Below are 23,618 nucleotides of genomic sequence, written 5' to 3' on the forward strand. Positions count from 1 at the left end.
GTGTGTGGGTGTGTATGTACGTGTGTGCGCATTTGTAGAAAGATAGGCCGTAACAGAGATAAAGCAAACATGACAAAATTTTGACAACTGCTGCATACTGGTGAAGGATATGTGGATAGCTATTATACCATTTTTTCCATTTTTCAGTATATTTCAAAACACTCAATATAAAAAGTTGGAAGGAAGAAGAAGCCTGACAGAAGACTTCAAATTTTAATGACAATATAAGGAAAGCTTAAGAAAAGAAAGCAATGTTGCAGGAAGATGCATGCAGTAAGGGTAGATGGTCTGAGTTAGAGGGAGAAAAAACAGGAAGACCTAATAGATTGTTGTAATAGGCCAAACAAATGGAGTGGGCACTCGGACAGAGAAAGTGGCTGTAAAAATAAAACAGAAGGAATGGACACTAAAGACATGGTGATGGATCCTTAAAAGAACTCATTGAGTGACCAGTGACGGTAAGAGAGGGAGAAGACAGAACCAGTGATAATTCCAGGTTCTCCAGGTTAGAGAAAGGACTGAAATAGATATAATGGGCAGGAGGGCAGATCTGCTGAGTTAAGACAATGTCTTCCACTAAACATATTTATATATTGCCTCTTCCATCTAAAAACTGTTCACATCTGGAATGGTGGGGTATGAGGTACAGTCTCTTCCTTAGTCTCTGAAAGCCATGAAAGACAACACGCCACACAAGTACCCTGAGAAACAAACACGGTGGGGCTAGAGCCCAAGGGAGAACAGCCACAGGCAGCCCATATGCTCTCCCTGGTAAGCCACCTGCTTCCGTGTCTCGATTCCCCTAGCCTGGGAGATTTACAAGACTTCAGGAGTTTAAAAAAATTCAAAAACTGCATGACAGAAAAATGTTTTCAGTGGTAACAGCAAACCTCAATTATATCCACAAAAAATATATCAAAGAATACAGCTGAAAGTAAATGTGATACCCTTTCTCTTGCTTTGGTAACTTTCAGCTAAATGGCCTCTTACTAGGAGTACGTCTCTAGATTAACCTTCATGGAGAAAAACTTCATGAATACATAAAATCCCCATCTATTAGGTTTTATAAACTTTCTGATTTAGCAAAAAACCAGGTAACTGCTTTGTGCAATTACCTTTCTCCATTCAGATGGTCAACCGCAATCGTTAACAAAATTATTATTTTAAATCACTCACTTTTTTCTGGTGAGGTGTGGATATGAAATTTAGGGTCACTGAAGGGAAAAGAAGAGAAGCCAAGTTGTTTTCATGACAGATTTGGGAAATAGCCACCAGGCTATTGCAGATGAGGGAGAAAGAGGTAGGAGACATCAAGATACAACTGGTCTGTGCTCTGTTCATGTTGAGGACTGACGTATTAAGAAAACAACACAGGAGAGCCTGGGTAGCTCAGCAGGTTAATCGTTCAACTTAACCTTTCTCAATTCAGGTCATGATCTCACCATCTGTGGGTTCGAGTCCCCGGTGTTGGGCTCTACACTCTCAGCGACGAGCCAGCTTCAGATCCTGCCTCCTCCTCTCTGCCCCCTCCCCTACTCACTCTCAAAAATAAACAAACATTAAAAAAAAGTAAAAACAAAACAGCACAGTTTGGTCAAGGTGGTGACACCCCAACTATTTTAATGGCAAAATACTTCAATGTAAAGGCAAAAAGTACTGATTACTAGGCCACAGCAGATCTACACTGAAGGAAATGGGTTTATGCTTGAATTCTGGATTCAATTCCTTTAAAAGCAGGGTGTGTACGGGTGGCTTAGTCGGTTAAGCGTCCAATATGGTTCAGGTCATGATCTCATGGTTAGTGAGTTCGAGCCCTACTTTAGGCTCTGTGGTGACAGCTCAGAACCTGGAGCCTGCTACAGACTCTGTCTTTCCCTTTCTCTCCTTCTCTCTCCCTCTCTCTGCCCCTCCCCTGCTTGAGCTCTGTCTCTCAAAAATAAATAAACATTAAAAAAAGAGAGAGAGAAGAGTGTTTATCATCAGTCTGGTGTCCTTAAGAAATGCGGGCACTGTGAAAGAAGCTACATTATTTTGTTTTTCTTTTCTAAACGTCTCAAAATGATGAACCATAAAAGTAAGAAATAAAATTCATAATATTCTAGAGAATACCAAAGATAAAAAGGAATAGAAATATTATATTGTTATATTATTATATTGTTATCACAGAAAGAAATGGAAAAAAGTTCTAAATCAAAAATAAGAAAAAATTTCCTTCTTTTGCTTTTTTACATCACTTTGAAACTCCCCTTAAGTGTACTGTCTTCCAGGAAACAGGCCAAATTATTTCCCCAAACCTGTGTCTTCACAGTGTCCTATATACTCCTGCACCATAGCTCTTACCACACTCTATTATCATTTATGGTCTCTTTATCTATGTCCCCACTGGGTATAATCTGTAATCAGTGATGATGTAGTGCCTGGCAAATAGTAGAAACTCAGTGAGTTTTGTTTTAAAAAAAAGAAAAAAAAGAAGATGAATGAAATCAGTCACTGTAGGAATCTTGTATACTATCTCTGGCCCCATATATAAACCAGCATGTATTATACTGAATTCAAGTAAATACATCCCTCCTCCCATGTATTTTTTTTCAAACCAGGCATACTCTTGATCCAAAACATATATACTTAGGCCACTTCATTCGGAAAGTCCTACAGCCTTTTCTCTATAGGATATCCTTTTTCTACATGCACTCTCTATAAAAGCCAACCCAAAAATGGGAATAAAAGAAGGTATTCAATGAAATATTTCTCTATATGGAGTCATTCAGATACTCAATAAATATTTATACAGGAATACAACCCCAACCAAAATTGCACCTGGCCTCAACTGGCTTCTAATCTAGAGAAAACAAATATGGAAATATGGACTGGGTGCCCAGCTACAAATCAATTACATACCTTGAACAAGTAGGAGGCACCTATGAGAGCACATAACAGAGGAACCTAGCTCAGTGTGAAAAGCCAAAGAAAACCTGTGTAAAAGAAATAGCATTTAAGCCAATATCTGAAGTTTGAATGCAATAACCCGGTGAATTGTGTGTGTGTGTGTGTGTGTCAAAGGCTGTAAGGTACAAAACCTGTCACACTCAAGACACAGAGAAGTGGAGCATTAGTGATGCAGAGAAAATGGAGCATAGACTGGAATGGTATATCATGCAAAGCCTTGTAGGTCAGGTTAAGACCTTTGACTTGGTTCTCAATGTCATGGGATGCTTGGTCAGATCATTACTTAAAAATAAAATAACCAGGGGCACCTGAGTGGCTCAGTCAGTAAGCGTTCCACTCTTGATTTAGGCTCAGGTCACGATTTCATGTGTCATGGGTTAGAACCCAGCTTCAGGCTCTGTGCTGAGCATGGAGCCTGCTTAAGTCTGTCACTCTCTCAGGCTCTACCCCTTCCTCATTCACAAGCACTTGCTCACTCTTGCATCACGCGCTCAAAAAAAATAAAAATAAATAAAATAACCACTATTGTGGGGGAGGAGATGATCTCGATCATTTGCTCTGGGAAATGCAAATTTTCAAGCATGGAGAACAGACCACAGGAGGCCATTACCATGCTAACCTGAACCAGAGTAGAAGAAAAACCTCAGCCAGAGCAGGGGCACTGAAGATGGACAAAAAGTAACAGGTGCAGAATACTTGGGAGATGGACTCGGGATTTAGTGACTGACTAGATGAAGAGGAAGGTGGAGCAAATGACAAGCTCTCCTTTCCTTCACCTTTCCTTCACAGGCCAGTGAGGCACTTTACTGGTTCTCAGTAACAATAGGAATGGATGGAAGTTTGAAGAAGGTGGTCAAAAGGTAAGTCTTCCAGTTATAAGGCACATAAGTTCTGAGGATTATAGTTTTTTGGTTTTGAAGGTTTTTTTAAATATTTTATTCATTTTTGAGAGAGAGAGAGTGAGAAACAGAGTGTGAGTGGTGAAGGGGTAGAGAGAGAGGGAGACACAAAATCCGAAGCAGGCTCCAGGCTCTGAGCTGTCAGCACAGAGCCTGACACGGGGCCCGAACCCACAAACCATGAGATCATGACTAACAGACTGAGCCACCCAGGTGCCCCTGAGGATTAGAGTTAAAGAGAACAAAACAATAAAGGAGATTTTTCTGGAAGCTGTGGTGAAAAATCAAGAGTTCAGTTTTAGATATGCTTAAACTGAAATACCTATGATATATCCACATAAAGACGTCAAAATAATTGGTAGATATATTCAGGAGCGAGCTCTAGGGAGTCTTAGCATACAGATGGTATTTAAAGCATCTTAAGTGGATGAGATCACCTCATGAGAGGCGAGAGTGGGAAGAGAGACAGAGAATGTTAAATTAAATGAAAAAAAAATTTTTTTTTCATTTTTATGTTTTAGAATATAAAGATATTTTGACTACCTATATATTACTGTATCAAACATTTGATGGTTGTAATATTAATACTCAAGCATAACTTTTTTTAAAATAATATAATTATTGCATAACAAACTATTCAAAGCTCTAGACCTGAGATTGAATTATTGATAAGAAATACTGATGGGTTGGGGCGCCTGGGTGGCTTAGTCGGTCAAGCATCCGACTTAAAATAGGTCATGATCTCGTGGTTCGTGGGTTCGAGCCCCGCGTCGGGCTCTGTGCTGACTGCCAGCTCAGAGCCTGGAGCCTGTTTCAGAGTCTGTATCTCCCTCTCTCTCTGACCCTCCCCTGCTCACGCTGTCTCTCTCTCTCTCTCTCCTAGAAATAAATAAAACATTAAAAAAAAAAAAAAAAGAAAGAAAGAAATACTGATGGGTCCCGGGGGGGAGAGGGAGGATAGGGGCTTAGTTGGTTAGTGTCTGACTTTGGTGCAGGTCATGATCTCGCAGTTTGTGAGTTTAAGCCCCACGTTCTCCTTTGGATTCTGGGTCGTCCTCTCTCTCTCTCTCTCTCTCTCTCTCTCTCTCTCTGCCCCTCCCCCGCTCGTGCTCTCTGTCTCTCAAAAATAATCAATAAAAACCTTTTAAAAATTTAATAAATACTGAGGGGGAAGAAAGGGGAGTACACTGGGCCAGGAGAGTTTCATCTGCCTTTGATAGATCTCTGTCTTTAAGCTGCAGGATCCATGATGGGCCCCATGCATAGTCCCTACACAGAGTTCCAGACCATGGGCCAGTCCTTATGTACATGAAGCACGATGGTCACAGTAAGACTTGGACTCATCAGGAGCGCCTATTCCTTTTCTACCTCCATGTCTGTGCCCCATGCTGCTCTCTGAAGCTGCAACTTTCCAAGTCACAACACATGCTATTATTTATCTTCAGAACATCAGAATGTGTTGAAATACAAATTTCTCCATTTGGATTTACAAATGAAAGAAAAATTCTGCAGTACAAAATTATTCCTCAAAACAAAGAAAATTCTTCACTCTGCCATTCATCTTCATAGCATCTAACTCTTCCAATGTAATCAGTTATTAGTGAAACTGGGAAAGGCATAAATCAAGAAAGTGAGTAGAAAAATATGGGTTTCAGTGAGTTTAGAAACAATATTAATTTTCAAAGCCCAGAAAATAGCACTCGTAATGAAAACAGTAAGTTCAATTGCTGGCAGATTTAAATCACTGTAAGCTAAAATTACTATTTTGACCCCAAAACTGTTTAAAGACAAAATATTAATGCATGTTTCAGTGGGTGAGGAAAGGCTTAGGTTTTTATAAATGCCTTCTTAGGGAATTAATAACAGCCAGTGTACATCCTCTTCTACGAAAACTGATTGAGGTTTATAATCAGACCTGGAGGGATTAGATGATTTACAGAATCATCAGAGCCCTTATTAAGATGATTAACTTAATTTCAGTGACCCTATCCTTCAGTGGAAGGGCCAAGAGCCAAGATGCAGAGAGTTTCTGGGTGACTGCCAAAGAATTCTGAACAGAGGGTATTTTCAAGTGTAAGGTGTCTTACCAGTTCATTAATTGTATAATGAAACCTGGATATAAAACAATTCAAAGTCATGTGATCTACCAAAAGATATATGTTGCATATTGGTAGCCATTCTACAAATGGAATGGAAAAACCAAGGAATGAAAGACATGACCAAGGCACATTCGTCATAAGCAACCAGTTCTTTTAAGGGTTAAAGCCTTTTGGCAGGATTAGTTATGCTGCGGTCACACTTACTAATTTTACCCATCACATGTGCACAATAACAGAGAAACTCCACATGTTAAGAACATACAAAACTGTTATTTGAGTCCGAATGTTACCTTTGTTCTTTTCCTGAATCCACTTACAAAGGCCTAATTACCCATGGCCGGTTTTCTTAACATTTCTGGGGTCAAGGATTCCTTTGAAAATCTTACAGATACTCCAAATACTAGATAATTGCAGACTACATAATTAATTTCAGGCTGTTCATGAATGCCCTACACCCTTCCACTGGCTGCCTAGAACCCCTATCTTAATAAGGTATAAAGGACAGTGAGTCCCTGATACATACAGGAAGAAAAAACAATCACAACTTGTGAGTGATTTTCACTCCCATGAAATTGCTTACTTGACCTCCTCTCCAACTCGTCACAGTGAGTTCTATTACTTCTGACTTCTTTTCTCTTCGGCCTCAGCCTCCAGGCTTCACTTCCTACATTTTTACATCCCACACCTACCAAGCTTTGTTAATTCACAAGACTTCTTTCCTACTTGAAATACTATGAATCAGAAGCAATTTTAAAATACACATCTTTTTGATTCTTCTCATTCACAAACCAGAATCGGTTGGTTGACAAAGTTTAGATTATAAAAAGGCTCACTCGACTTAGTCATATTTACTATGAAGGAAAGCATCAAATCATTAACTATCAGTTTTTATCAGACTTTGTAACTCTCAGGGGGTACCACAACATCTCTTAAGATGTGAATGTGCTCCAGCTTACGTCATATACTTTTCAAACATTGCCAGGGCAAAGCACTTAGGGGAAGGCCATTTCTACCATTCTAGTTCTAAGAGCATAGGATTTCAAGAAGACTTATGATAATCTACAGAGTGAAAAAATTTTAATTACATATTTAAACTGATATTAGACACTATTCCATTCTAAACATCACTGGAAGATCAATTAGTTGTTTCATACATTACTATCAAATATTTTTCTTGTATATGATTATGAATGAGAGTTAAACTCTGATTTAGGAAGTATTAAGCCACAGCTTTTCTGCTAAATGTCCAGAATCTAAAAGCAGAAATATATTATAAACTGAACTTTGGGAAGTACTTGTTTTATGAAGAGAAGTTATCTGTTTTTAAATGTAAATACTTGGGGGGTCTTGGGGGGCTCAGTCAGTTAAGCATCCAATTTCGGCTCAGGTCATGAGCTCATGGTTCCTGAGTTCGAGACCCACATCGGGCTCTGTGCTGACAGCTCGGAGCCTGCAGCCTGCTTCGGATTCTGTGTCTCCCTCTCTCTCTGCTGCTTCCTCTCTCTCTCTCCTTCTCTCTCTCTCAAAAATAAATAAACATTAAAAAATTAGAAAAAAAAAGAAAATGTAAATATCGGGAATATACCAATTCATTTAATATAAGTAAGTAGATGGACTTTTTTTTTTTTTTTAACTTCAGGCACATAAATTGAATTGAATGTCATCTGTTTCATGACGTACTCTCATCATTGGTCCATGCACAGTTCATTTTACTTAGTGAAATGTTTTAAAAAACACTATTATACCCATAATCTTGGAGGCATTTTCCCCCCTTACATAAAAAGCATGGCCTCCCCATATTTCATTTTTAGAATGAATTGTAATTAATTTTAAATTGTTGTGGTACCTTTGATAATCTTGTCTCAGTCACCCAGACATTTATAAACAAACTCTACTCATACAAACATGCAGCATGTTTAAAGTTTTGAAGAAACATAATCCACTTAACTATAAAGAGCCATATTTTGACAACTTAATTTCTATCCTTTCCAAAAACATGACAGCAAGCAAGGGTGGGATGGGTCACAAAATCCAGTAGTCACAAACCCCAAGACCCTTCTATTCAACTCCTGGTTATAGTTAACCTATTAGGAAAAACAAATCATCCATCTATCCATTCTATTTCTGTTATAATAAAAGAGGAATTGGTAGGTGGGAATAAAACTATGGATGCTGGCTTTATTTTACTTTAGAAAGGCCAAAGGATGTAGAATTATGCAATATCCCTAGAGTACTTAACCCCAAAGATAAGCCAGGGTCCTCAAAGCATGAGCTCTGGCTTGAGGCTGGACATTTCTACGAACTTCCAACTAACTGGTCACCTAAAACCCAACCAGCATTTAGGTCCATAAATGTGAATCGGTACTGGCTTAGCTGTATAAGTGTTCTACATTTCAGCAGACGTAACAAGTGAATTAAAACTACATAGCTTTTAAATAATTCTCTACTGAACAGAAGCAAAACTGGACTAAGTACAACAACTGATAACGCGAATGAATGTTTAATTTTCAACAACTTAGAAAATAATTATGATATAAAAACCTACTTCAGAAAAAAAGTGCACTAAATAGAAATTGAAATCTCACATATAAATGAAATTTATTCTAAATCTTAATTTTTGTGCAAGACGTAGAGCCTTAACATGGAGATCTTAACAGGCATTATGAACTGAAGGTTTCAGAGAACTGTAATACAGTATCAAGGCACGTTACAGTCTGGGTTCACGAGATCACAGAGCAGATTTGACATGTTAGTAATGATGGAAAATGATTACCACTTCCTTGACACACTCTACCCTACATAAAATGAAATACCCTATTCAGAATCACACATTTCAGGCCCAAGTGATGTGGCCTTGATACTCACAGACATCATCGGCAAGTTCTTAGGAATACTGTCTTGTCCCGATGACACACACACGGTTATAAAACAATTCAAAAGGCACAGAATCTGGTATGGTTTAGACATATGGATTGTGCATACACAAAAGGCCAATTAAAGAGACATCTCCAAACAATCTTCAGAGCAAACAGAAACTGTTTCTTAAGCTTATGATTTATCGCATTACAACACATAGCTTTCAAAGTTTTAGAATTTTCCAGGTAACTACTATAAAGTACAGTTTTTAAAAATAGCAGGTGGAAAATATTGTATCCATCTCCAAGCTAAGGCAATTTGGACAAAAGGAAATTAAGGCACATTACACTAAGCCAAGTGAATGAATGACAATACTGTAGCTAACCTAGTTAGACAGAACACTGAAAGAGAATTGAGTTCAATATTTATATACTTGGCTGTAGGGGTGTGTGAGGGGGAGGGAGTTTCTTTCAGAAAAATATTTGGTAGTTTTTGTTCAGTCACATTAAAAAACATTACAAAACCACCACTAAAACAAACTGGACTCAAATTCAACACAATGGCATGTGTTTTCACCAAGAAATAGCACCCTTTGGTTACTAAAATCCTGGAAAGAAATCATAATTACCCCATCTGGGAATATGGCCTTTAAAGTATGAGTACTTTAGATAGAACAGTCAATTTCTAATCCCACTTCTCCTACTGATTTTTAAATTCATTGAAACAGAAAAAAAGTAAATAAATAAATGCTTTCACAGACAGATCTCCATCAGGGTTGTTTAAATCGGTAAGTCTTAAACCAAGTTATTTGAATGTAATAGAAAGTATATAGTTATAGTCCATATCAAAGTTCATAATTTTTAAATTGATTGCTATTAAGTGTGGGGGCGTCTGGGTGGCTCAGTCAGTTAAATGTCCAACTTTGGCTCAGGTCATGATCTCGCAGTTCGTGGGCTCAAGCCTCGCATCGGGCTCTGTGCTGAGAGCTCAGAGCCTGGAGCCTGCTTCGGAGTCTGTGTCTCCCTCTCCCGCTGCCCCTCCCCTGCTCACTCTCTCTCTCTCAAAAATATATAAACATTGAAAAAATGTTAAGTGTGGTGGGTTCCAGCAATTCCACTCCTAGGCATTATGCACGTGATATGAAGATGTACTCACACAGAGATTTGTCCAGGAATGTAGCAGCTTCATTTACAATGGCTAAAACTGGAAATAACCCAAATAGCCATCAATAGAAAGAAGCAATAAACCAAAGTGGAATAATTCATACAATGGAATATGGCTCAGCAGTAAAAAAGAAATAAGCTATTGAACGTGCAATATGGATGAAACTGATGGAATTAGAGTGAGCTAAAGCAGCCAGATACAAAGAGTACCTGCCATATGATTCTGTTTTATGAAGCTCTAGAAAATGCAGAATTAATCTATAAAAATAATTAGAAAAGTAGTCTTGGGGTGCCTGGGTGGCACAGTTGGTTAAGTGTCCAACTCTTGGTTTTGGCTCAGGTCATGATCTCTTGGTTCATGGATTTGAGCCCCACGTGGGGCTCTGTGCTGGCAGTGTGAAACCTGCTTGTAATTCTCTCTCTCTCCCTCTCTGCCCCTCCCCCACTCGTGCTCTCTCTCTAAATAGATAAGCAAACAAAAAAAGAATAGTAGTTGTACCTGGATAAGGGGCAGGGATTGCCTGGGAAGCAGGCAGGAGGGAACTTTCTATGGTGATGTAAAGGTTCTATATCTTCAAAGGGGTGATGATGGTTACATGAGCCTATCCATATGTGAAAAATACAAAATAGTACAGTTAAGGTATGTACATTTCAATGTATGTACATTCTCTGCCCCCCTCCCCCCAAAATCCCATACAGTAGAAATGGGTGGAGGTGTGGGTGAAACAGTAACAGCAGAATTCAGTCACTGTTAACACTAGGTGACGGGTATGGGCTTTTTTTTTAATGCTATTCTGTTTACTTTCTATATGATTAACATTTTCCAAAATAAAAAAGGCCAAATATATATATATATATATATCAGTGAAATGTACAATCAAAATTTTATACCATGAATATATATCTCTCAAGAAGCTTTTTCTGTGTGCAGAAGACATTTATAAAAATTCATGGAGATGCCCTGCGTCTGTTCTTCACGCGGAGAATTTGAAATGGAGCTCATTATTTCCTCCGGCGGCCCTCGCCCCCACCCCCAGCATGCCTCCCATCTAATGGACCATCAGAGTGAATATGATATGGTTTCTCAGCTACCACCAGCCCCCAAATTAATTCTCCCCTGGTCTCTCAAATGTTTATTTCTAACAAATCCTGGTGCAGATGGAGAAATTCGAACTGCTGCATACACTGGAGAAAACAATGGATCTGACAGATCTCAACCTCGGTCTTTATTCTCACTACTCTCTGAAGATGGTGTTTTATAACTTAATGAGAAAATAAAAAATCAGGGGGTGTTTTTACATCATGATTATTTCAATCTCTTATTCAACTTCTTTAACCTTACTTTCTAATTTCTCAGGAATACAAAGAGGCATAAATTTTCAGAATAAAAATATCCAGAGAATACTAATCAAGGCCAATGCTCAATTTCTCTACTATGGACTGACAAGGCTCAGTCAGATACCATTCACTAACTATGCTTTATTAGTTTTCTAAATTTTGCCTGTGATAAGTCCTATAGTTTTTCACACACATGTCCAAAGAGTCAGAAGCACTGAAAAGAGGCAAAGAATAAACTCAAGCTCAATCACAGCTATATAAGGTATATTAATACCTTCCTAGGTCATAAGAGGATTGTAAGTGCACTTGGGTAAAGAATCTTGACAAGACATAATAAGAGCACTCAAGTATTATCAATCACTTCTCTGTGGTCAGAATAAGATAAACACCGTAATTAGCTAAAACTAAATATCTAAATTTCATAACTTTTACTTACAAATACTTCTACCTAACATTCCTTTATTTTTTACATATCCCTTGCTAAATTTCAGTGAAGAATTTCACAAGATAATTGAATAGCAGACACTCAAAAGATCCTTGATGCCAGCATTTTTGTTTATTCATTCATCCATTCAACAAATCTATCTGTGCCAGTGTGTAACAGATGCTCTTCTAGGTAGATAGATGTATAATAATTTCATAGCGAACAAAACAAGGTTGACGCCCTCACAGAGCTTATGTTCTAGTAAGGGGAAGCAAGCTTATAAGGAGGATTGAGGGTAACAAGTGCATGGAGAAGAATCAATACAAAAGGGCATGCGGATTACTATTGAATATAGCTGGTTAGGAAAGGCTTCTTTGTTACAGTGACGTGGAGCAAACCTGAGGAATGTGAAGTTCCAGAATTCTGAGCAGAGAAAAAGGCAAGTGCAAAGGCCCTATCCCAGAGAGGCATTTGGGAAATGAAGAAACAGCCAGTGTGGCTACAGTGGAGTGAGTTAGGGTCTGAGATGTGAGAGATAGGAGGGGGAGGGGCACCGAGAGACTCTCAGCCTTCCTGGGCCATTTTCAGGGTCTGGGCATCTAGTGTGAAAGAGATGGGCAGCCTCTGGAGGACTGGGAGCAGAAACAGCCCTATTTAATGTTGTTAAAAAGATCAGTAGCTGTGAGAGGAGAATAGGCAGTGGGAGAACAAAGGTTGAAACAGAAAGACCAGTCCGATCCAGAGATCACAATGCACGGAGAGGAACATTTTAACTCGTTTGGTTTTTGCCTGTACTTCCTTATACAGCTCCTCAATATTCCGTAACTAAAACTGCAATCAACTAGAGTGCTCTGTCATTTGCCACTGGCTTTGGGGAGTTAGCTTTCGAGGGAAAAGCAAAAGTCATAAGAGGTTACTTTTCAGGCTCTCATTTGATCTACTTGATAGGTCTATCAAAATAAAAGAATCACTAACAATAGGTAAATAAGACAAAAACTGCTACTTTCCCAAATAACCTTTTTTCAAAATTACTTTCAGAAATATCAGGAAACAAATAATTTGTAGCTACCTACAAAGTTCTCATATTATTGCAGTTTTTCATAACCTTCATCACAACATGTATCATAGTAGTCAAGACCCCTCTAACTACTAGTCCTGAAACACCTAATTTCAATAAATCTATTGAAAGAAAAAGACATTTCAAACCATGGAGTCCATAAAGAGTTTCTCAGAATTCTGTTTTGTAGTTTGCGAAACCCCCCTCATTATGAAGACAGGCTCTCAACTGTGCTTTTGTGTCTAATTTCCATAAGTCTAGCAAATAGCACGTTTGACAGCCTCGCCCAAACCATGTTGGTAGCACTTTTAGTTATAAAAAGCTAGGTAGGAAAACCATCACACACTGCATACCTTTCAGGACTTCTCGCCACGCTTGAGTGTTATTAATTGGTTTAAGAGGGTGTGAGAAACACATGCTTTCCTGCACACTTTGGTGATTTCATCCTATGCTCCCAGCACTCTGATAAATTAAATCATCTTGTCTGTCATGAATCGCAGCTGGCATGCCTGAGTATTGCTCTTTGATGATGAGCAAGCAGTACAAAATAAGATGCTGATTCCACTCCTCAAAATCTCATTTCCAGCATTTCGTATGTTACCAAGCAGAATTTTAAAAACAAAAACAAATGTCAAAATAGAATTCTCTTTGGTTTTGTAGGAACCTAGGCCCACTTGCCAAAAACATCAATAGCTTTTTTTCTAACTAGCAGGCAGCATCTATAGCAGAGAAGAGCACTGGGGTGGGGGGTGGGGAGAGGTTATTAAAATGGATAATCCAGCTTTCTGTTTACCCATTTAGCTTTAATGGGGGGAAACGCGCCAGGAACTGAGGGATTGTTACAGCCACACATACTACAGTGTATTTCCTCACCCTCGTTGAACAGCGTCAGGAATCTGCCTCATTAAGTTCCACTAACAAGTAAGGAAAGATTCCCCTCTCTGGAGGCAGGCTTTGCTGCGCTCACATCACTACAGACTTTATCCTATCTGTCCACCTCCCCTTTACCCTTTTCCTTCAACTACAAAGTCCTAATCCATTTTGTTTTATTTCATCCTCTTATATTGAAGGCATTCTTGCAAACTGACTTAAACCCTTCCTGGGATAAGAAGAGGCAGAAATAATAAAATAAATCAAGATTTCTTTCTCCAGATCTAAATTTAAATATGCCAGGCGGGGCGAGATGATGAAAAGCCGTGTGGGTGTCTATTGCAAGATTTTCCAGTCTCGAGGAAAGAAAAGAATAAAGGACAGAATGCTAAAGGGATGTGGGGAGAGAGAGAGAGTGTGTGTGTGTGTGTGTTTACAGTCATTCCCTAGGCAAAGAGAAGAATTCAGGATGGGGGAGAGAAAAGAAAAAGATGAATCGAGGCAGTCATTCACCCCTACCCCCTCCTGACCCCTCCCCACCTTACTGCAGTGCTCTGCGCTTCCCAGAAAGCTCAGCACCCCAAAGGGCAGTTTCCCGAAACCAGAGCACAGCCCGAGTCGCGGACAGGCAGTCTGGGAAGACCGGGGAGATGGGGATGGGCAGGGACAAGCGATTGGAAGTGAGCTGGCTAAGGAAGAAGCGAGGAGGCCAGCGACGCCAGCTGAGATCCCCCGCGGTGATGGAAAGGCAGGGCCGGGCAGCCGGGACCTACCTGGAACAGTGAGGGTGGAGGATGCCCCCGGCACCTCTGGCCTCTCCTCCTCAGCCTCCTCCCGCTGCCTCTGCTGCTGCTGCTGCTGGATGAGGCTGAGGTCGGATCGGCTGAGCTCGGCTCGAGCGGCCGCGGGGACCAGCCGCGCCTTCAGCAGCACCGCGGCCAGAACGAGCAGCAGGGTCCAAGGGACGCGCCGGCTGAGCCTCGCCATGGCCGAGAGCCAGAGGGCAGCGGCGGCATATTGCGGGGCTCCCGGCGGCGACGGACGCCAGGGCTGCGGGCTCCGGCAGCGCCCGCTCCCGCTCGCTCGCTCCCGCTCGCGCGGTCCGCCTCGCACGCCCTCGCGGGGAGGAGGAGGCCCGGGAGGCGGAGGGGACGGGGGTGGAGGAGGAGGAGGGGAAGTTAGCATCCTCGCGCACGTGATGCGCTGGGCGGGGCGAGCGGGGAGCCGGCGGCCGCGGCTCAGCCGTCACCCGCAGGGGCGCCGCTCGGAGGGCCGGGGCTGCGCGCAGCGCTGGGGCGGGGGGCCGGGCGGCGGCCTGCGAGCGTGTAGGGGAGAGAAGAGCCTTTCCTGGGGCTGGTCGGCTTTTCAGATCCTCCAGGCTTACGGAAACACCGGAAAATTTTGCAGAAATGTGAATAAAATTGCCCCCACCTGACCCCAAAGTAGAGGCAAAGGTGGTGTATTGATTACTCCCCTAAAACCCTTAACGCAGCACCCACCCATCAATTAGCCAGGATCTGTGGCCATAGAGGCTCTGCCGCATCACAGCCATCATTGATTAGCCAACTTAAAACTACAGTTCTACCAATTTTACTTTTTTTTTTTTAATGTTTTTATTTCTGAGAGAGAGAGAGAGAGAGAGAGAGAGATACAGCATGAGCGGGGGAGGGTCAGAGAGAGGGAGACACAGAATGTGAAGCAGGCTCCAGGCTCTGAGCTAGCTGTCAGCACAGAGCCCGACGCGGGGCTCAAACCCACAAACCGTGAGATCATGACCTGAGCCGAAGTTGGATGCCCAACCGACTGAGCCACCCAGGCGCCCCCAGTTCTACCAATTTTAATTACACTTCCTTTCTTTCTGCTCCAGTGGGAATTCCATTCCTTATTACAAAATATTCTTGCTTACATTTTGTGTGATTGTAGCCTACACTTCTCACATATTCAAAAACCATTTACTAAATAAATGCACACTAGGTGCCTACTATGTGTCTTCAGTCAGTCAGATGCTTGAAATAAGCAAGATACAATCTTGCTTGCATTGTAGAGCTCATTACCTGTTAGGGCAGGGGAACATACAACCAAATTATAGTCCAAGGCATGGTTGCCACTGGAGACATAGTAAACAATGTGCAGAAGGTTGAACTGAGTTTGGAAGAAATTAACTGTGCTATATGGAGGTGGGCCATGAAACACTAGGGGACATTGGGTTTTAAGAAGAATTAAGAGTTCCTCGCATAGATGGGTACAACCAGGCAGTCTTGAATAACTGGGGCAGGGGTGTCTGAGTGGCTCAGTCTGTTAAGTGTTGGACTTCAGGTCAGGTAATGATCTCAGGGCTTGTGATTCTGAGCCCTGCAACCAGCTCTGTGCTGACAGCCCAGAGCCTGGAGCCTCTTTCAGATTCTGTGTCTCCCTCTCTCTCTACCCCTCCCCCATTCACTCTTTGTCTCTCAAAAATAAATGAATGGGGCAGCATCTATGTGTGTGAAGCCCAGAGGTGTGTAATAGTACCTTGTGCTTAGAAATTTGAGTAATGATTATGACAGAGTGGCAATGCTTTATTTATTTATTTATTTTATGGTTTTTACTTATTTTTGAGAGTCAGAAAGAGACAGCATGGGGTGGGGGGTGGGGGTGGCCAGAGAGAGAGAGATACAGAATCAGAAGGCAGGCTCCAGGCTGGCTCTGAGCTAGCTGTCAGCACAGAGCCCGACGCGGGGCTCAAACCCACGAACCGTGAGATCATGACCGGAGCCAAAGTCGGAAGCTTAATTGACTAAGCCACCCAGGTGCCCCAAGAGTGGCAATGTTTTAGATTGAAAAGGAGAGTAAAGATCAGGTCCTTAAAAAATAATACCAGACACCTCTATAGTATTTACTGTGTCCACGCACTGTTTAAGACGTCATGTATGGTAACTCCTGTAATAACTTCAGATGTACATAAGGAAATTGAAATACACTGCAAGTGATTATGAAATTAATCAGGAAAAGGACTTGATACCAGTCTACCTAGCACGATCACTTCGCTATCAGTATGGAAGTTGGATTACTGAAGGATAGATTGAGGGAGAGGAGGCCAGTTTAGAGGTGTTTCCAAAAATCAGTGAGGAGATGCAGAAGTCTTGTGACACTGGAAAGGAGAGGAAAGGCATGGAGGATTCAGTATTTAGGGCTAGAATCAACAGAGATAGTTGATTGTTTAGGTGGGGAAGGGACATATGTCCCATATGACACCCAAATTGTCAGACTGAGGATCTTGGGCGGCTGCTTCTGGCATCATTAAGATTGACTGGTAATAACAGTTGACAGAATAGATGATAGGCCATGTGTTCAGCTGTGGTCTCTTTGTATTTGGAGATCTCTTAATATAATGTAAATGTCATCTGATCGTGACATCATATCACTTACCATCTTAGCTGATTCAGCACTTTTGGCTGATTGGATGTCTCTTTCCACACTCACCATTTTTATGTGTGTTCCTCCCAATGTTCCAACTTCCTGGAAAAAAAACGCAAACTCCTTGGTAACAGAAAATTATTCTTCGCTCAAGGGCGTGAAAATAGTGTCTATTTAACCACAAAGAAAATAATAATAATAACAACAACAATAACATGTTATGTATATTATCTCACAGTATCTTTAGAGCAATCCTACAAATTAGTTTTCATTATCCTGTTTATCAAATGGAAGATCAGAGAGGCCACTGTCTTGCTTCAGCCTGCACTAATAATATGTGACTTTATCTTTCTGCACTTTTTGAAACTACGTGAGCTTTTTAGTGATTTTTAGACAAAAATAAACAACGTGAGCTACCTAAGTTTTGGAAAATAGATGCCAAAGTGAGGTCCCTCACATGAAACACCATTGTTCCACCACTGCTTTGCCCCGCCTGTGTGAGCAGAAACTACTGGGGGGAGGAGGCTGAAGGCAGGGAGCGTTTAGTAGCCCCATCAAGCTGTTTTTGTTGCATTTTCTTCCAAGTTACCTCTGCTCCTGGAGAGAGGAAAGGAGAAAATGGAAACGGCTCCAAAACCCTGACTGGCAGATCAGAAGGGAAAGAACGCTGCCAGGACTTCAGTCATCAGCCTTATGGTGGCCAGGTCTTCTTTAATATGTTAAAACCTGACCTTCCAGAGGCAAAGCCACTGATTTCATGGCCCCAGTAGAGGGTGGACATCAAATCCTTCAATACTGTGGAGTGTTTAAAGAAATAAGCTTTGTCTATCAAGATGGTTTTTAGAGGACTTTTAAATGTTCCAATACTCATATAGTTTACGCGTAATTTCTGTGCAATATACAAAAAACATATTATATGATGCAATCAGGTAATCGAAAAAAAGTTGGTCAGGAGACAAATCAATAGATCTTAAATATATTTTAAACTCCTTATTTTATCTTAAAATAAGTAAATGTATATTTATTTATCACTGTTTTGATATAGAGTCAAGATTTTTTTTAAGTATCTAACCACAACCTAGGTTTTGAAGTCATAAACCACAATTATAAAGCACCTCTATGACTTGCAGTGAGAGTTTAAGTGGAAGGAGCTCTTAAAGACGCTTGACAAGCAAGTGAGTGTCAAATCGTTCTATTTAAATTTTTCCCCAAATTTTACAATTTTTTTCACCTAGTTCATATTAAACTTTGTTTCCACGGAAAAATACACTTTGTTCAAATTTATATTTCATCCATTCCTTAAAATACATAGCAAAAACAAGTTTCAGAAGAAACACAACTGACTTCTGGGCACACACACAAAAAGAAAACCAAGCTGACCTTCTGGAAGGTGAATCCTGCTAACTGCATGCGGGTTACTTGTCAATCAGTGTGTTTTACAAAGGAACAGAAGCTCCCAGATGATGTAGGAAGTTATTTTCAAGCTCATAATCTAGGATACTGTTTATGCTTAAATACAATGTAACCACTAGTGTTAGAAATTCTTCACTTTTATTAAAAAAAAAATACTGCCAGAGCCACCAGAAAGCAAAGTATACTACCATACACATATTATATAATAATAATTTTTTACTGCTTAAGACCTTCTGGTACCTCCCAATTGCTCTTAGCATAAAGTCCAGAATCCCTAATAGACTTACAAAGCTATGTACAATCTGCATGTACCAGAGAAAGAGAGAGAGTACCAGAGAGGAGAAAAATGATTTATTTTACGCCCTCAAATTAGACTTATTTGAGTTGCCCCTAGATCTTCACATATTGCTTTCTTCTGCCTGGAACGCTAAGCCGTCACATCTTTAACTGGTAAGCTCCCATCGAGCCCAAAGGGTTAGTTTAGATATTCCTTTCTCCAGAATACATTTCCCTTAGTTTTGATTAGGTCCTCTTCTATGAGCTTTCACATCACCTCATATTTCCCCTTAGAATTCTATTATTGAAAAACGGATTGCTCTTAAGAAGAATACAGAGTCAGGCTCCTGTGAGTCTCTGGTCACAACATTTTCATCAACTGGTCAATGCATAACTTGTTTTATGTATGTCTCTGTTTAAAGACACCTTATTTATTATGTTTTGTTAGTTCATTAACACTGAGCTCACAACCAACAATACTATAACTCATGCCTAACACATGGGCTTTCTCTATAAGGAACATCACAGCCTTCTTGGGCTTTGGAACACTTGATGGCACTTCAGCACTGTAATTATGGCCATTTTAAACAACAAAATAACCAATGGAAAGTACAAAACTGAAAAAAAAAAATGGCACTAAATAAACCACCAAAAGGACACTTTATGTGAGAACAGAAAGAAGGAAGGGCATCACCTTGTTTGACTTCAGCAGGCAATGTGACTGTTGTGTAACTCAATTGTTCACTGCTCTGCATATTTCCATGAATAACCATGAAAGTACTGATTTGGGAATGACAAATACATTTCAGCAAATAGGCAAATTCAGAAATATGGGATCATGAATGATGAGGAACTACTCATAAGTGTGTGTGATCTGTATATAAGACATTTCTTTTGGTGTAAATAAGAAATATTGGGTAACAGAAAATACAGGGAAGTCAAATGATTCTGGAAAAAAAAGATATCAAGAATTAAGAAAGAATCTGCCCCTGCAGTCCCAGAATCCAGGCGTCCCTTGATGCAAGGGTAGCCCCCTATGCACCAGGCCAGCACCTTCACACTCACCCTCCTGTCTAGCCCCTATGGCCCCAAATTCCAGGTCTGCTCCACTGCCAGACTGGCCCCTATGGTCCCAGTCTCCAGGTCCACCACAGTAGTAGGCCAGCACCCAGGCTCTAGTGGACCCCGTGACCTCCTCAGATTCAGGCACCAGGCTTTCCTCCATCAACATCCATCAACATCCACAAATTGGTTGTTGTGATACATCACAGCAACAAAATGAAGGATAAAAATCACATAATCATCTCAACAGAGGCAGAAAAGGCATTTGACAAAACTCAACACCCTTTCATGATAAAAAAACATTCTCAACATATCAGATTGAAGAAATGTACCTCAACATGATGAAGGCAGATATGATACCACAGCTAACATCATACTCAACAGTTTCACTGAGGGGCACCTGGGTGGCTCAGTCTGTTGAGCATCCAACTTCAGCTCAGGTCATGATCTCACAGTTTGGGGGGGGGGGGGACTAACATTTTTTATTTATTTCTGAGAGAGAGAGAGAGACAGTGTGATCAGGGGAGGGTCAGAGAGAGAGGGAGATACAGAATCTGAAACAAGCTCTGAGCTAGCTGTCAGCACAGATCCCAACACGGGGCTCCAACCCACAAACCGTGAGATCATGACCTGAGCCAAAGTCACACACTTAACCGACTGAGCCACCCAGGCGCCCCTCACAGTTTGTGGGTTGGAGCCTTACGCTGTGTTCTGTGCTGACAGCTCAATGCCTGGAGCCTGCTTCAGATTCTGTGTCTGCCTCTCTTTATGCCACTCCCTAGCTCATTCATTCTCTCTCTCTCTCTCAATCTCTCCCCCTCAAAAATAAACAAATAAACTTTAAAATCTTTGATAAAAGTACTGAAAATTGAAAGCTTTTCTCCAAGATCAGTGAAAAAAATGATACCCACTGTTACCACTTTTAATAAATATAGTATTAGAAGTTCTAGCCAAAGCAAATAGAGAAGAAAAAGAAATAAAAGGCATCCAAGCCAGAAAGGAAGAAATACAATTGTTTGCAGATGACATGATCTTATATAGAAAATCTTAAAGATTCCACCAAAACTATTAGGACTATTAACAAACTTAGTAAAGTTGTAGGATACAAAATTAGCATATAAAAATCAGTTGCATTTCTATATACTATTATTGCACGATTCAAAAAATAAATCAAGAAAACAATTTCCTTTATAATAACGTCAAAAAGAAAAGCAAACAAAAAATCTTAGGAATAAATTTATCAAGGAGGCAAAAGACCTGTACACTGAAAACTGTAAAAATTGATGAAAGAAATTAAGACACCAAAATGATGGATAGATATCCCTTGTTCATTAGTTGGAAAAAAAAATGTTGAAATGTCCGTACTCCCTACAGCCATCTATAGGTTCAATGCAATACCTATCAACATTATAGTGGCTTTTTTCACAGAAAAAGAAAAAATAAGACAACACAAATAAAAGGCATCCAAATTGGCAAGAAGGAAGTCACACTTCCACTCTTCACAGATGACACGATACTCTATATGAAAAACCTAAGACTCCACCAAAAAATTGCTAGAACTGACCTATGAATTTAGCAAAATAGCAGGATATAAATCAATGTACAGAAATCAGTTGCATTTCTATACACCAATAATGAAACAGCATAAAGAGAAATGAAGGAATCAATCCCATTTACAATTGCACCAAAAACCATAAAATACATAGGAAAAAACCTAACCAAAGAGGAGAATAAGCTATACACTGAAAACTGCAGAAAGCTTATTATAGAAATTGAAGATGACACACAAAAAAATGGAAAAACATTCCATGCGCATGGATTGAAAGAAAAAATATTGTTAAAATGTCAATTCTACCCAAAACAATCTACATATTCAATGTAATCCCTATCAAAATAACACCAGCATTCTTCACAGAGCCTGAACTAACAATCCTAAAACTTTAATGGAACCAGAAATGACCCCGAATAGCTAGGGCAATCTTGAAAAAGAAAACCAAAGCTGAAGGCATCACAATCCAAACTCCAAGCTGTGTTACAAAGCTGTAATCACCAACACAGTATGGTACTGGCACAAAAACAGACACATAGATCAATGGAACAGAATAGAGAACCCAAAAATGGACCCACAAATGTATGGGCAACTAATCTTTGACAAAGCAGGAAGGAATATCCAATGGAATAAAGACATTCTCTTCAGCAAATGGTGTTGGGAAAACCGGACAGCAACACGCAAAAAATGAACCTAGACCACTTTATTATACTATACACAAAAATAAACTCAAAACAGATGAAAGACCTAAATATAAGACAAGAAGCCATCAAAATCCTAGAGGAGAACACAGGCAACAACCTCTTTGACCTCAGCTGCAGCAACTTTTTACTTGACATGTCTCCAGAGACACGGGAAACAAAAGCAAAAATGAACTACTGGGACCCCGTCAAGACAAAAAGCTTCTGCACAGCAAAGGAAACAATCAGCAAAACTAAAAGGCAACAAAAAGAATGAGAGAAAACATTTGCAAATGACATATCAGGTAAAGGGTTAGTATCCAAAATCTATAAAGAACTTATCAAACTCAACACCTGAGAAACAAATAATCCGGTGAAGAAATGGGCAGAAGACATGAATAGACAGTTTTCCAAAGAAGACATTCAGATAGTAACAAACACATGAAAAAAATGCTCAACATCACTCATCATTAGGTAAATACAAATCAAAACCACAATGAGATACCACCTCACACCTGTCAGAATGACTAAAATTAACAACTCAGGCAACAACAGATGTTGGCAAGAATGCGGAGAAAGAGGAACCTTTTTGCACTGCTGGTGGGAACGCAAGCTGGTGTAGCCACTCTAGAAAACAGAATGGAGGTTCCTCAAAAAATTAAAATTAGAACTCCCCTATGACCCAGCAATTGCACTACTAGGTATATATCCAAAGGATACAGGTGTGCTGTTTTGAAGGGGCACATGGGCCCCAGTGTTTATAGCAGCGCTATTGACAATAGCCAAAATATGGAGAAGCCCCAAATGTCCATCGACTGATGAATGTATAAAGAAGGTGTGTCATGTACATATACACAATGGAATATTACTCAGTGATCAAAAAAAAAAATGAAATCTTCCACTTGTAACAACATGAATGGAACTTGAGCATATTATGTTAAGCAAAGTAAGTCAGTCAGAGAAAGACAAATATCATATGATTTCACTCATATGAGGAATTTAAGATAAAAACAGATGGACATAAGGGAAGGGAAGCAATAAAATATAAAAACAGAGAGGGAGCCAAACCATAAGAGATTCTTAAATACAAAGAACAAACTGGGGGTTGCCGGCAGGGTGTTGGGTGGACGGAAGGGCCAAAGGGGTGAGGGGCACTAAGGAGGACACTTGCTGGGATGAGCACTGAGTGTTCGATGTAAGTGATGAATCACTAAATTCTATTCCTGTAATTATTATTACATATATGTTAACTTAGATTTAAATTAAAAATAAATAATAAATAAATAAAATTTAAAAAAAAGAAATAGAAATAAAATAATCCTATAATTCATATGGAACCACAAAAGAATGTGAATTAGCCAAAGCAATCTTGAGGGCGAGGAATAAAAAAGCTGGAGACATTACATTGCCTGATTTCAAAATGTGCTACAAAGCTGTAGTAGTCAGAACAGTACGGTGCTGGTGTAAAAATGGACATATGGATGAAAGGAACAAAATAAAGAGCCCAGAAATAAATCCAAACATTTATGGTCAGTTGATCTTTGACAAGTTGCCAAGAACACAATGGAGAAGGGTGGTTTCTTCAATAAA

General features: G+C 40.1%; 1 protein-coding gene across 1 annotated transcript in view; it reads right to left on the minus strand.

Moving 5' to 3' along the window:
* The window catches only part of FAM171B (family with sequence similarity 171 member B), a 65,435-nt gene extending 50,757 nt beyond the window's left edge, over positions 1 to 14,678 (minus strand). The window contains exon 1 of the mRNA XM_039246555.1: positions 14,426 to 14,678. Within this exon, the coding sequence (XP_039102486.1) occupies positions 14,426 to 14,639 (214 nt within the window). The 5' untranslated portion in view covers positions 14,640 to 14,678. The remainder of the gene's footprint in view (positions 1 to 14,425) is intronic.
* Positions 14,679 to 23,618: the final 8,940 nt, after the last annotated feature.

This window comes from Hyaena hyaena, unplaced genomic scaffold, assembly GCF_003009895.1.
Source record: "Hyaena hyaena isolate Hyena2069 unplaced genomic scaffold, ASM300989v1 scaffold_283, whole genome shotgun sequence".
Taxonomy (NCBI): domain Eukaryota; kingdom Metazoa; phylum Chordata; class Mammalia; order Carnivora; family Hyaenidae; genus Hyaena; species Hyaena hyaena.